The 13,952-nt window shown below is 44.0% G+C and overlaps 1 protein-coding gene across 1 annotated transcript in view; it reads left to right on the top strand.

Annotated features, from left to right (window-relative positions):
* LOC141133631 (solute carrier family 12 member 9) overlaps positions 1-13,952 on the top strand; it is a gene marked incomplete in the record, with an annotated part of 40,615 nt that overhangs the window by 7,869 nt on the left and 18,794 nt on the right. The window contains 4 exon segments of the mRNA XM_073623120.1: positions 2,271-2,382; positions 3,820-3,977; positions 6,425-6,507; positions 7,837-7,961. Of these exon segments, the coding sequence (XP_073479221.1) occupies positions 2,271-2,382; positions 3,820-3,977; positions 6,425-6,507; positions 7,837-7,961 (478 nt within the window).

Genomic DNA, 13,952 nt, shown 5'->3' with positions numbered 1-13,952 from the left:
CTCTTCTGCTGACTGCTGAGACAAGCTGGGGCATAAGGGGGGCGCTGCAGCTGCAAGAGTGGTGTGAGGGCCACATGAAATGGCCTGGCTGACCGGATTTGGCCCACGGGCCGCGTGTTCTGGATTTGGCTTGTGGGCCGTGTGTTTTGCACGTGTTCTAGGGCATTGTCTTTTTATGCTTTATTGCAGATTAAACTTGAGTTTAGTGGAGGGATCAGTGAAATACTCCCACAACACTGTCAATACTCTATACTCTAATAGAAGCCCAGGAAATCAGCCACACTTTTTGTAAAATTTTGAAATTTTGTAAGCCTAGTCAAAGCAATCACTGGCACTTGTGCATGTGGGAAACCGGCAAACAATCGCTACTATCCTAAACTCAAGTCTGTGCTCACAATGTCTCTGGATAACTGGATGCCTCCTTCCATTATCAACCAGACATTCACCCGTCAGCTCCCCACACCAGATTCACAGTGAAATCCCTCAATTAGTTCCAAGGATTCTCAGAAAAATACCCCCCCCCCCTCCCCGTTCTGGCTGGGACCTCAATGAGCACATGTAGACCTTTAGCTGAGCTTCCTGGAAGGGCAGCAGCCCTTTAGGTTGGGGACTTCTCCTGGAAAAGACCAAGCTGATCCACACCTCCAGACTATTTTAAGTGCTCTTTTGACACCTACTCGATACACCTTCCCAGGGATTGGCTGCTTATTTGACTTGCTCCACATGCTATGTTCAAGAACAGGGGTCTCCAAGCATTCTAAACAAAGGGTAAGTTTACTGTCTTTCAGACTTTAGGGGAGCCTGACTGTGCATAGTAGGAGTTGAAAACGCCCAGGTGTCAGTGAGAGTAAACAATACCCCATCATTGGTTTAAGTGGGAGGAATAGTGGCCTGTTGTTGGCATCTGTGGGAATAGTAGTGCCCCATTGTTGGTGTCAGTGGGAGGAATAGAGCCCCATCATTGGTGTCAGTGGATGGAATAGTGCCTCAAGGACTAGATAAAGGCAAGCAAAGGGCCACATCGAGCCCCCAGGCCATGGTTTGGAGACCACTGTTCTAGATCCTTCCAGAAGGCAGGTAGAAGCAATCAAACCAGCAGCCTGTGAGATGCAGATCAGCCCAAAGCAATCAACAACTGCTCCACTGCATACAGAGGAGCCAAAAAGAACATTTTCCTAATCATACTAGCATCCTATCAAGACGGATGCTACATGTCATTAGGGAAGAGCAGACCCAACCATTGCTCTCTTAAACAGGATTTCCTGGAAGATGTGGTTTGCTTCCACTTACCAATTTAATATGTACACAGCAGTGGGGCCCCCCCACCCTTCTCTAGAGTCAATTAACCACTTCAATACTTCAATGGCCATAGCCAAAAGACTACAGCTACAGTGCAGCTCTTTTGTTCTAGGAGGGTGTCCATGGAGTCTTCCCAGAACACACCTCCTGCACGCCCCATGCTTTACGCATCAGACGCGCTCTGTAATTCACGGTGTCCTCTCTATTTATGAACAAACATCTACAGCAGCCATTCTCAACTAGGGGTTCCCTGAGCTGTGGCTGATTTACCTCCTGTTTGATGGTGCCTACATAGTTCTGAGCCAATGTCACTTGGAGGAGCCAGTGGTATGACGCCAATGATCTTTATAGCTCTCTGTAAGGGGGCCATTCTTACCACCACTGTAAAAAATGGCATTGTTACTCGCTGACCACCAAAAAGTAAGGGGCATTGTTCCTACTAACCCCCAATGAATGGGTTTTATCAGTGGTTTCCTCGATACCTGAAAATTATATTAAGAGTTCCCTTGGGGTAAAAAGGTTGAGAAAGGCTGATCTACAGTATAATAAAAGCTTTTGGACCCTTAGTCATTTTTCAGCTAAGTGAAGGCTGCAGTGGCTGGTCATCTTCAAAGGAAATACAGTAGGTACCTTCTCAATGATGAAGACTACCTTTCATATTATGGCACCCAGTAACCACTAAAACATGGTTGCGCAACCTGCGGCCCTCCACCTGTTGCAAAACTAGAAGTCTCCTGAGGCATTGCAAGGTTGACAGTTACGAGTTTGACTTCTAAAGGCAGAGGCATGATGGGACTTCCGCAACAGCTGGAGGGCCACAGGTTGAGCATCCATGCACTATAAAACGAAAAACAACTCCCTATACACTCGCTACGGTGCTACATTTTTTTCTTCTGCTTGGAGTTCCGCAACACCAACAACAGAATTCGGATGAGGCACATGCAATCTAAAACATTTGTCCATTTTCACAGGGGAGTTGAAGCAGCCGAGTCGCGCTATTCCTCTGGGAACAATAATTGCGGTCATTATCACGTTCTTCGTCTACCTGGTCCTCTTCATTTTAGCAGCACTTACCTGTGACAGGTAAGAATACCTCCACCAAATTAGTGCAAATCCAAACTGGGCTTTCTTAAAAAAGAAGGTATATACAGTAGTTATATTGTGTTCATCACAAATCATAGATACCTCCTAAATATATATGTGCAAAGTCCAGGAATCAAGATAGGGGAGGAAAGGGTGTCACTGCTCCAGGTGGGTCTAACGAAAGTAAACCTCTTCACCAGTTTAGAAGCCACAGGTGCTGGCAATGCATATAACGATAGATAGAAAATAGTTCTGGACTGCCGCACTCCAAAAAAAGTTTGCGTGTTTCATACTACAAACAGTGCCTAATCAAAGCTATGATTAAGCACTGTTTGTAGTGTGAAACGCATCAGCTCTTCTGTCCGTTCTGCTGTGGCATGTATTTTTGATCCTGCATTTTGACTAAAAGGCAAACATTTTTTTGGAGTGCGGCAGTCCAGAAATATTTTCTATCTACCTCCTGCAGTCAGTATACAACTTGCCAGCCAGAGCTGCTGGTTTACAATAGAAATACACCCTATATATAGAACCATTTATCCAACTGTCCATCCAGAGCCTCTGGTTTATAGACCAGATACATCCTAAAGATGGATAAATGGTTCTATCTTTAGGATGTTTCTGGTCTATAAACCAGAGACTCTGGATGGACAGTTGGATAAATGATTCTATATATATAATGTATCTGGACTATAAACCAGAGGCTCTGGATGGACAGTTGGATAAATGGTTCTATATTTAGGATGTATCTGTTCTATAAACCAGAGGCTCTGGATGGACAGTTGGATAAATGGTTCTAACTGTCCATCCAGAGCCTCTAGTTTATAGACCAGATACATCCTATATATAGAACCATTTATCCAACTGTCCATCCAAAGCCTTTGGTTTATAGACCAGATACATCCTAAAGATAGAACCATTTATCCAACTGTCCATTCAGAGCCTCTGGTTTATAGACCGGATACATCCTAAATATAGAGCCATTTATCCAGCTGTCCATCTAGAGCCTCTGGTTTATAGACCAGATACATCCTAAAGATAGAACCATTTATCCAACTGTCCATTCAGAGCCTCTGGTTTATAGACCGGATACATCCTAAATATAGAGCCATTTATCCAAGTGTCCATCCAGAGCCTCTGGTTTATAGACCGGATACATCCTAAATATAGAGCCATTTATCCAAGTGTCCATTCAGAGCCTTTGGTTTATAGACCCATGTATCCAACTGTCCATCCAGAGCCTCTGGTTTATAGTCCAGATACATCCTAAATATAGAGCCATGTATCCAACTGTCTATCCAGAGCCTCTGGTTTATAGTCCAGATACATCCTAAATATAGAGCCATGTATCCAACTGTCTATCCAAATCTCTCCTGCCTTAACTGCCTTTCTATAATCTTGGTGGATTAACTGGAATCTTCTAATTTTCTTCCCCATTAGGACACTCCTGAGAGAAGACTACGGATTTTTCCGACCCATCAACATTTGGCCGCCCTTCGTCCTAATTGGGGTGTACGCCACATCTCTGTCTGCGTCTATGAGCACTCTGATAGGGGCATCTCGCATTCTACATGCACTGGCCAAGGATGACCTGTTTGGTAAGTGGATCTTTTTATATATGGGAGGGACCTTGAATTTTTTTTCTTACTGCGTGAAGTTGAGAAAGTAAAACAAACCTCTCCTAAAAGCTTTATTAGTAGCAGCAGCTAGCCATCCTCATCTCCTGACTGGAGGATGCCTAGCATCACCTAGCCCTTTCCTCCCCAGCCTGTGTCCTTATCACGTCCCCCCCCCCCCCTTGCTCTGGCTGCCTATGGTTGGCATTGAGTGCATGCTTCACATGTGTGGCCAATCACTTGTTTTCTTGCAGCTAGAAGAAAATTGCACATGCATGATGTGTGTTTCATGCCAGTTGTGGGCAGATAAGGTAAAGAGTGGGTATGCTGGAGCAGGCTGTGACAGCCCATGGTTTCCAGCCACTTATCTGGAGCATTCGGTGGCTGCACCCCATACCCCTGTGCCCAGGGTGGCTGTCCCTGCTGCCCACCCATTGTCCCAACCCTGTACGGCCCCCTGCTGGAAGAAATTAAATCCAGGGACAGACAAGCTGGGGGTTAGAAAATGCTGAATGTCCTTCAGCCAGGAAATGAGGCAGGCTCAATCTGAATTGCTGCAGCTTCTAATGCACATGGTGAAAAGCTCACAGTGTGCAGTGAAATCGGAGTAACCCATTTCAGTCCTGGAGAACGGCCTGTGCAACTGTGCAAGACTGAAGGAAGGGAAGGATGGAGGTCAGATTTTGATTAAGAAAATCCAGTTAGTTTTGCTCTCATACAATATTAATAATAATAATATTAAGAGCGGAAGTGGTCCTAGGGGGCTGGTCCTTCCTGGGTACAGCCAGGTTCATGATGATCTGAGAGTGCAAGCACAGACAGGTGCAGGGGCATGCTGGGCTCTGTGGCTTCTTTGATGTTCATGTACCTCATATGACAAGTGACCTGCTCCTTGAGTCTCTGCTGTCACTTATCAGAGGAAGTTTTTGTACTACCCTATTTATTTGTGGCTCTCTGTCTTAGGTTATGTAATCCTTCAAAGCTATAAGGAAGTGAATAGTGAAAGACTTCCTCTGCAACTCTTGATAACCCTGACAGCTGGGGCCTCAGGGAGCAGGTTATCTATTCTCATGTCTGCAGGTTACATTTTCACAGTGGTCTGAATGGGACATCCTAACCTCATATCTGCAGGTCCCCTCTTTAATGGTGGTCTGGACCTTATATCTGCAGGTCCTGGTTTGATAGTGGTCTAGATGGAACATGTTAACCCCATATCTGCAGGTCCCAGTTTGATAGTGGGCTGGATGGGATATCCTATCCTCAAATCTGCAGGTTTCAGATAGTAGTATGGATTGGACATCTTAACCTCAAATCTGCAGGTCCTAGTTTTGATAGCAGTCTGAATGGGACATCTCAACCTGAAATCTGCAGATTCTGGTTTGATAGTGGTTTGGATGGTACATGCTAACCTCAAATCTGCAGGTTCCGGTTTGATAGTGGTCTGGGTGGGACACGTTAACCTCATATCTGCATGTCCCAGTTTGATAGTGGTCTGGATGGTACATGCTAACCTCATATCTGCAGGTCCCGGTTTGATAGTGGTCTGGATGGGACACATTAACCTCATATCTGCAGGTCCCTCTTTGATAATGGTCTGGATGGGACATCATTACCTCAAATCTGCAGGTCCTGGTATTGATCGTGGCCTAGATGGGACATCCTAACCTCAAATGTGCAGGTTCTAGTTTGATAGTGGTCTGGATAGGACATCTCAACCTGAAATCTGCAGGTCCTGGTTTGATAGTTTGTTTATTTAAGATTTTTCAATGTACAAAAAAAAAACAATGCTCAGTTTACAATCGTACAGAAAGGATGAGTTCCATTCATAAACAAGATCATGATAACTTTTAGTAATATCCACAGAAACCTGGTGGTGCATAGGATTAAGGAACCCTTTGGGTCTAACCCAAAGGAAAGTAAGGTGAGACATGTGGGGGACTCTGTGTCAGACTGATAGAGAAACTATGCATGCCCCCGAGGCACCCAAACACCCCTATTTGAAACAAACTGTGAGTTGGTGGGGGCAATTATAGCTGGAATTTGTCTCTTTATCTTACCGATCCTCCAGGGAGTATATTCGAGTCACTTTATGTGTCTGGATGAGACAATTTAACCTCCTATTTGAAGATCCTGTTTTTATAGTGGTCTGGATGGGGCATCTTAACTGCATATCTGCAGGTCCTTGTTTGATGGGAGGTGTGGATGGGATAATATAATCTCCTATCTGCAGGTCCCTATTTGACAGGTGGTCTGGATGGAACATCTTAACCTTTTCTGTCACTATTCCCCAGGTGTCAAATACGTTCGGTACCCCACTGACTCTCTGTGTAAAATACAGCAGTATCTAGGTTTGTGTATTGTTCTTCAGCGATGTCTTCTCCTTATAGATTTTGTCTTTATTACTTATTTAACCAAAATGTATCTCTCAGGAATTCTCCTAGCACCTGCCAAGCTGGTCTCCAAGGGAGGAAACCCCTGGGGAGCTGTCCTCTATACCTGGGCCCTGGTGCAGGTGAGCTCCTCTTTGTGTGTCTGTGTCGTGTTTTTTATGTTCTCTGAAGTTATGACACTTCTTCTGAACATCTCTTGCTACAATCAGGCCATGGGGTTCAGGGTTACCCTAATGGTGATATTAACACTTTCAATCATCAGAGTGCAAAAACCTCTGTTGGGTTCATCTCCTCCTTTTATGGGAGAGAAAGGAAATATGTTTGAAGCTGATGGTACAGCACTTGTACTTAGCAAAGGTGGAAAGAGCATGGTCTCAAAGACCTGCCACAAATCTCTAACCTGGATGGTAATAATTGGAGAAATTGGAGCAATTGTTCATTGACATGATTTTTCAGCAATATGCGGATATGACCTATTGTCAGCTTGGAGGCCATATGACCTTGTTATCCCAGGTGGTCTCAGAAAGTCTTGTATCCTGCATGTGCAGCCTAGGGGTCTTGGCCTGGTCCTTTCTAGGCACCTACATGACACAAACTGACTACATGCCAAATATGAAGGAAGACTTGTAGTCAACTCGAAATGTTTTGCCAGGCAGCAGAAAATGTCAGGTGACCATTGTCCATGGTGTTCATTCAGAAGTATCCATCAGTAGCTAAGCAGAGGTCACACCAGGAGAAGAAAGCAGAGATTATAGGGAGATTGCCCTGCAGTGGTTTGTGTCTCTGCTCCTCCCACAATGATGAGATTTCTCTGCTGTAGTTTGTGTCTCTGCCCCTCCCACAATGGTGAGATTTCCTGCAGTAGTTTGTTCTCTGCCCCTCCCACAATGGTGAGATTTCCTGCAGTAGTTTGTGTCTCTGCCCCTCCCACAATGGTGAGATTTCCTGCAGTAGTTTGTGTCTCTGCTCCTCTCACAATGGTGAGATTTCCTGCAGTAGTTTGTGTCTCTGCCCCTCCCACAATGGTGAGATTTCCTGCAGTAGTTTGTGTCTCTGCTCCTCCCACAATGGTGAGATTTCCTGCAGTAGTTTGTGTCTCTGCTCCTCCCACAATGGTGAGATTTCCTTCAGTAGTTTGTGTCTCTGCTTCTCCCACAATAGTGAGATTTCCTGCAGTAGTTTGTGTTTCTGCCCCTCCCACAATGATGAGATTGCCCTGCAGTAGTTTGTGTCTCTGCCCCTCCCACAATGGTGAGGTTTCCCTGCAGTAGTTTGTGTCTCTGCTCCTCCCACAATGGGGAGATTTGTAATGGGCATTGCAGTTAGTTGAGCTGGCCATTCTGATGAAGATGCCCGTCCAATATCAGTTTTGCATGGAGCTGACTTTTAAAATCTACATCTTCCTTCAAACTATTTTTGTGGTGATATTTTCTCTCTCTCTCTATTTTCAGATTGTTTTGTTAGCTGGAAAATTAAATACCATCGCTGGCATTGTCACGGTGTTCTACCTCATGGCGTACGCCGCCATAGACTTGGCCTGCCTGGCCCTTGAGTGGGCGTCTGCACCAAACTTCCGGTAAGTGCCCTTCACACGACAACTTTTATATTTGTATTTGCCCACTTTAAGTATAATTAAAGGCAAAACTTTTTTTTTTTTTTTTTTTTTTTTGAGGAATTAGACACCCTGTCCGTTTTTATTGTCCGTCTCGGTCCCCATTAGGGAGATCCCCCCTCGCCCTCTATTTGTCCTGTTTACGGTTATCATTGACAGTGAAAGTAAAACAAAATCCCAAGTTTTGGGTTGTCCGCAGAAAAGAGGAGAAATCTTTTAATGCAAACGCCAGCTCTGGTGACCAGAGGACCCCCAAGGGATTCCTTTTAACCACCACAATACCGGGCACTTTCACCCCCTTCCTGCCCAGGCCAATTTCCAGCTTTCAGCGCTGTCACACTTTGAATGACAATTACTCAGTCATGCAACACTGTACCCATATGACATTTTTATCTTTTTTTTTTTACCCGCATATAGAGCTTTCTTTTGGTGATTTTTTTTTTTTTTTTAATCACCGCTGGGTTTTATATTTTTTGCTAAATATTCCAAAAAAGATTGAAAATTTTTGAAGAGGAGGAGAAAAAAAAAAAAAGCATTTTTTTCTTCGTTTTCTGTTTATAAAATTTCACAAATAAAAAATCTTTCTTCATAAATTTAGGTGAAAATGTATTCTGCTGCATTTCTTTGGTGAAAATAACCAGTGTTTTATTTAGTGTATAGGAGAGTCCACAATCTATGGTATATATCTGAAAATCTATCATTCCTGATGTACTGACGGCCAATCTCATTTCTTGAGGCCCAAAAATGCCAGAAAAGTACAAATACCCCCTAAATGACGCCTTTTTGGAAAGTAGACCCTCCATGGTATTTTGTAAGAGGCATGACAGTTTATTGAAGTTGTAATTTTTTTTTTTTGTCACAATTTTTTGGAAAATAAAGAAATTTAAAAACGATTTTCAATATATACAGTTGTGCTTAAAAGTTTGCATACCCTGGCAGAAATTGTGAAATTTTGGCATTAATATTGAAAATATGACTAATCGTCCCAAAAATCTGTCTTTTATTTAAGGATAGCATCACATGAAGCTATTTATTATTATTTTGGATCCTTTTTAAATCATAATAACAGAAATCACCCAAATGGATCAAAAGTTTACATATCCTGGAATGTTTGGCCTTGGTACAGACACAGAAGGTGGCATACACAGGTTAAAACGGCAATTTAAGGTTAATTTCTCACATTTGTGGCTTTTTAAATCACTTTTTAAATGTTTGTGTATAGTTAATGAGTTTGTTAGCTCTCACATGGATGTACTAAGCAGGTTAGAGAATAAGCCATGGGGAGCAGAAAAGAACAGTCAAAAGACCTGCGTAAGAAGGTAATGAAACTTTTTACAAAGATGGAAAAGGATAAAAAAAAAGATATCTAAAGCCTTGAATATGCCAGTCAGTACTGTTCAATCATTTAATAAGAAGTGGAAATTTTGGGGATCTCTTGATACCAAGCCAAGGTCAGGTAGATCAAGAAAGATTTCAGCCACAACTGCCATAGGAACTGTTCAGGATACAAAGAAAAACCCCACAGGTAACCTCAGGAGAAATACAGGCTGCTCTGGAAAAAGATGGTGTGGTTGTTTTTAAGAAGCACAATACGATGATACTTGAAAAAAAAGAGAGCTGCATGGTCAAGTTGCCAGAAAGTAGAGATGCACAATTAATCGTTAAAAAATCATGATCTCGATTCAACCCCCCTGACGCTCTATTGCAGAGTTTGCCGATTCTTTCATATAACAAGTGAGAGAGACTTATTTGCTCACTCAGCTGTCAAAAGAAAACATCAGGGCAGTCTGCCAATTTTTTAACATGAAGCATTGTAACTAACTCTTCCTTCTCAGATCAAAGGGATAAACTTCTGTGTGTAAAGAAAAAATCCAGGGCAGTCTGCCAAGTTTTTAACCACTTAAAGTCTAAATCTTTTTCTGACACTTGTTTAAGTTAAAATCAATATTTTTTGCTAGAAAATTACTTGGAACCCCCCCAAACATTATATATATATTTTAGCAGAGACCCCAGGGAATAAAATGTCAATTGCTGCCATATTTTACGGTATTTGCCCAACGGTCTTTCAAATGCATTTTTTTGGGAAAAAATACACTTCGATGAATAAAAAAAAAAAAAAAAAAAAAAAAAAGAAACAGTAAAGTTAGCCCAATTTTTTTTGTTTTTGTTTTAATGTGAAAGATGATGTTACGCCGCGAGAATCGTGAGAGAATCGTGATCTATCTTCTAAGAAAAAAATTGTGATTCTCATTTTAGCCATAATCGTGCAGCTCTAGGTCCTTTTACTCTGAACTTTATTCCTCCACCTCACAACACTCTCAAGCTGAGCTCTCAGCATTCCTACAGGACATTGACTTCCTTACACTCTCACCCCCACAAATCGCCCAACTGGAAGCACCTATCACCACAAAATGCATTACAGAGGCTCTGGCTCTACTTCCTACATCCAAGGCACCTGGCTCCGACGGGCTCCCCCTTGAGTTCTACAAACAATTCAGTGAGATTCTAATCCCCAAGCTTTGTAACCTATATACACATATATTTGACACGAACACTCTCCTGACATCCATGAACAAAGCCCTTATCGTCCTCATACCTAAACCGGGCAAAGACCCGCTTTTCCCCGAATCATACAGACCCATCTCCCTCCTCCAACTCGGTGTCAAGGTACTGGCCAAAATGCTGGCCCTTCGCCTTAATAAAGTAATCTCCAGCTTAGTGCACCCTGACCAGACCGGCTTCATGCCAGACAAAAACACTGCCTTTAATCTTAGACGGCTCCACATGAATCTCCAATCCCAACACACAGATATAGGCTCCAGAGTAGTGGTCAGCTTAGACGCCGCCAAAGCGTTTGATTCTGTGGAGTGGAGCTATTTATGGGAGTGTCTCAGAAGATTTGGCTTTGGCCCAAAATTCATAAAATGGCTTCAGCTTCTCTATCAGGCCCCCACAGCGCATATTCAGGTAAATGGTAGAATCTCCCCCTCCTTCCCACTCTCTCGCGGCACGCGTCAGGGCTGCCCCATCTCACCTTTGCTCTACGCCCTCGTGGTGGAACCCCTTGCGATAGCCCTTCGATGCCATCCCGACATTAAGGGCCTCCGTTGTGGCCAGATAACAGAGGTAATAAGCCTCTATGCTGATGACATGCTCCTTTACCTCGCCAACGCAGGTCCCTCACTCCAGACCGCTCTTCGTGTTATTACGGCCTTTGGGGCGTTCTCTGGACTTCAGATAAACTGGACTAAGTCCCAAATCCTCCCACTAGATATAGGCGCTCCTACAGCCGACCAAGCCGCTCTCCCCCTAGTTAGAGCAAGTACCATCAAGTACCTGGGTGTTCACATCTCCCAATCTCTCCTCGATTTTATTACCCTTAACATTGAGCCACTATTCACCACACTAAAAATCAAAACGCAGATATGGTCCCGACTCCCCTTAGGGGTTATGGGTCGAATTGGCCTAGTGAAAATGATCCTTCTTCCCAAATTACTTTATATATTTTGGCAGGCCCCAGTATACCTTCCCGCACGTATATTCAAGTCTATGGAATCTATTCTCAACACTTTTATATGGGGCTCCTCCCGTCACAAGTTGTCGTGGAAGGTCCTGAAATGCCCAACTGACCTAGGCGGCACCGCGCTCCCTGACCTCTCTACATATTACATAGCATCTCAACTCTCCCCACTTCTTCCATTTCAACCACTCTGACAGAACTCACTACTCCCACATGGTTTGCTCACAAACTCCTGGCCCATTATCCCACCCCTTCCAAATCCTGTTCTGCGGACCCCGTGGCCCACCCCGCACTGGCGACGGGAGACACATGTTGCTACACCACTGCAAGATCTGGCGAACTGCTATGTGCCTGGGTCGAGCGCCCTCTCCCCACTCTCACACTCCTCTTTGGGACAACCCAAATTTGCCTGAACTTGCCTCCTTCCCTGACCATGGTCTGTGGGTCGACAGGGGCGTCATCTACCTATCGCAAGTTGTAGCTCATGGGTCAGTTAAACCATTCCAAACACTCAAAGACTTTGATTTACCAAATCACATGTTCTTCCGATACCTCCAGCTCCGGCATGCACTCAACACACAGTTTGGCAACCCTATCCCAGCCCTCGAGGTCCCACTATTAGTGGACTTAGCCTTGGGAAAAGACTCCAAGAAACTGATTTCTCAAATCTATACCTACCTCATGCGGCCCGCAGCCGATACCATTGCTCATCAATTGAAATCACGATGGGAGTCGGACCTGGGCATCTTGACGGATGAGGACTGGGAGGAGGCCCTTGTCAACTGCAAAATTATCTCCCCTAAACTTTCTGACCGCCTCTCCCATCTATATATCCTCCACAGATCATATTTGACTCCATACCGCATATCCAAATACAGAAATGGACATGACCCCAACTGCCCAAGCTGCGGCCACCACATAGCCTCCTTCCTCCATCTACTATGGGCCTGTCCATCCATACAGGGGTTCTGGACCCAGGTGGTTAGATTCCTACACGATTGCATGGGCTCCCCATTGTCTCTCTGCCCCCCATCAGTGCGTGCTGGGGCTCCTCTCGCTCTCTGAAGGCGACAAATATTTAAATATATTTCTGCAAGAAACTTTATTCCTCACCAGGTTGCAGATCGCTAGAACGTGGATGAGGGGGACCCCTCCCACACTGCAGCAATGGACTAGAGCTGTCAATATCACTCTCCCCTACAAAAAGGTACTATATATCCATAGGGGCTGCCCCGACAAATTCCACAAAATATGGGATAGATGGCTTGAGGATACCTCCACCTGTAATGCAAGGACTAAGTTTACTATTCTTTTGGTAATTTCATGATTCCCCCATTGACTCCTCCCTTTGCTCGACTTCAAACCGCCTAATTACCTACTGGGCTCCGATATGTAAACACCTCCTCCCCAACCCTGAGCCATGATCCTGTATATTTCAGCTGTATAATGTCATAAATGCAACATCTGATGTGTATGTCAACTGGATTGATTCGTAAATGTAGTGCATGTTGCACTATTCACCTGTGTGTCTATATACTTTTTTCTATGCTGAATAATAGTTGTTTTGATTTACAAAAAAGAATTGTGCAGCTCTACCAGAAAGAAGCCTTTACTACACAAGTTCCACAAAAAAGCCTGGTTACAATATGCCCAACAACACCTTGACATGCCTGATTGGCTTTTTTGTGGCATTGGTGCAGTAAAGGCTTCCTTCTGGCAGCTCAACCATGCAGCTCTTTTTTGTTCAAGTATCATTGAATTGTGCTCCTTAAAAACAACCACACCATCTTTTTGGAGAGCAGCCTGTATTTCTCCTGCAGTTACCTGTGGGTTTTTCCTTGTATCCTGGGCAATTCTTTCACCAGTTGTGGCTGCAATCTTTCTTGGTCTACCTGACCTTGGCTTGGTATCTAAAGAGCCCTGAATTTTCCACTTCTTAATAAGTGATTAAACAGTACTGACGGGCATATTCAAGGCTTTGGATATCTTTTTATATCCTTTTCCATCTTTTATAAAGTTCCACTACCTTGTTACGCAGGTCCTTTGACTGTTCTTTTCTACCTCCTCATGGCTCAGTGTCTAGCCTGCTTAGAGCATCCATGTGAGAGCTAACAAACTCATTGACTATTTATACACAGACACTAATTGTGATTTAAAAAGCCACAAATGTGAGAAATTAACCTTTTTGATAGTCATTTTAACCTGTGTGTGCCACCTTCTGTGTCTGAACCAAACCAGTTGTGATCTAATCTCATCGGCAGAAAATTAGATTTTCCACTTCCTGTTGCTGGAGCCGGCTCGCTGCTCCTCCCAGAAGTCTGGACTGAGTTTGAGGTCAAAATGAGAGGGGCTCTCAAAGTAGAAGTCTGGCCAATCCCCACAGTCTGTTTTATAATGATCCAAAACCATTTATCCTCCCCCCCCCCCCCTTTTTT

This window comes from Aquarana catesbeiana, linkage group LG03, assembly GCF_042186555.1.
Source record: "Aquarana catesbeiana isolate 2022-GZ linkage group LG03, ASM4218655v1, whole genome shotgun sequence".
NCBI classification, from domain to species: domain Eukaryota; kingdom Metazoa; phylum Chordata; class Amphibia; order Anura; family Ranidae; genus Aquarana; species Aquarana catesbeiana.
This window is presented reverse-complemented; position numbering and strand designations above follow the sequence as displayed.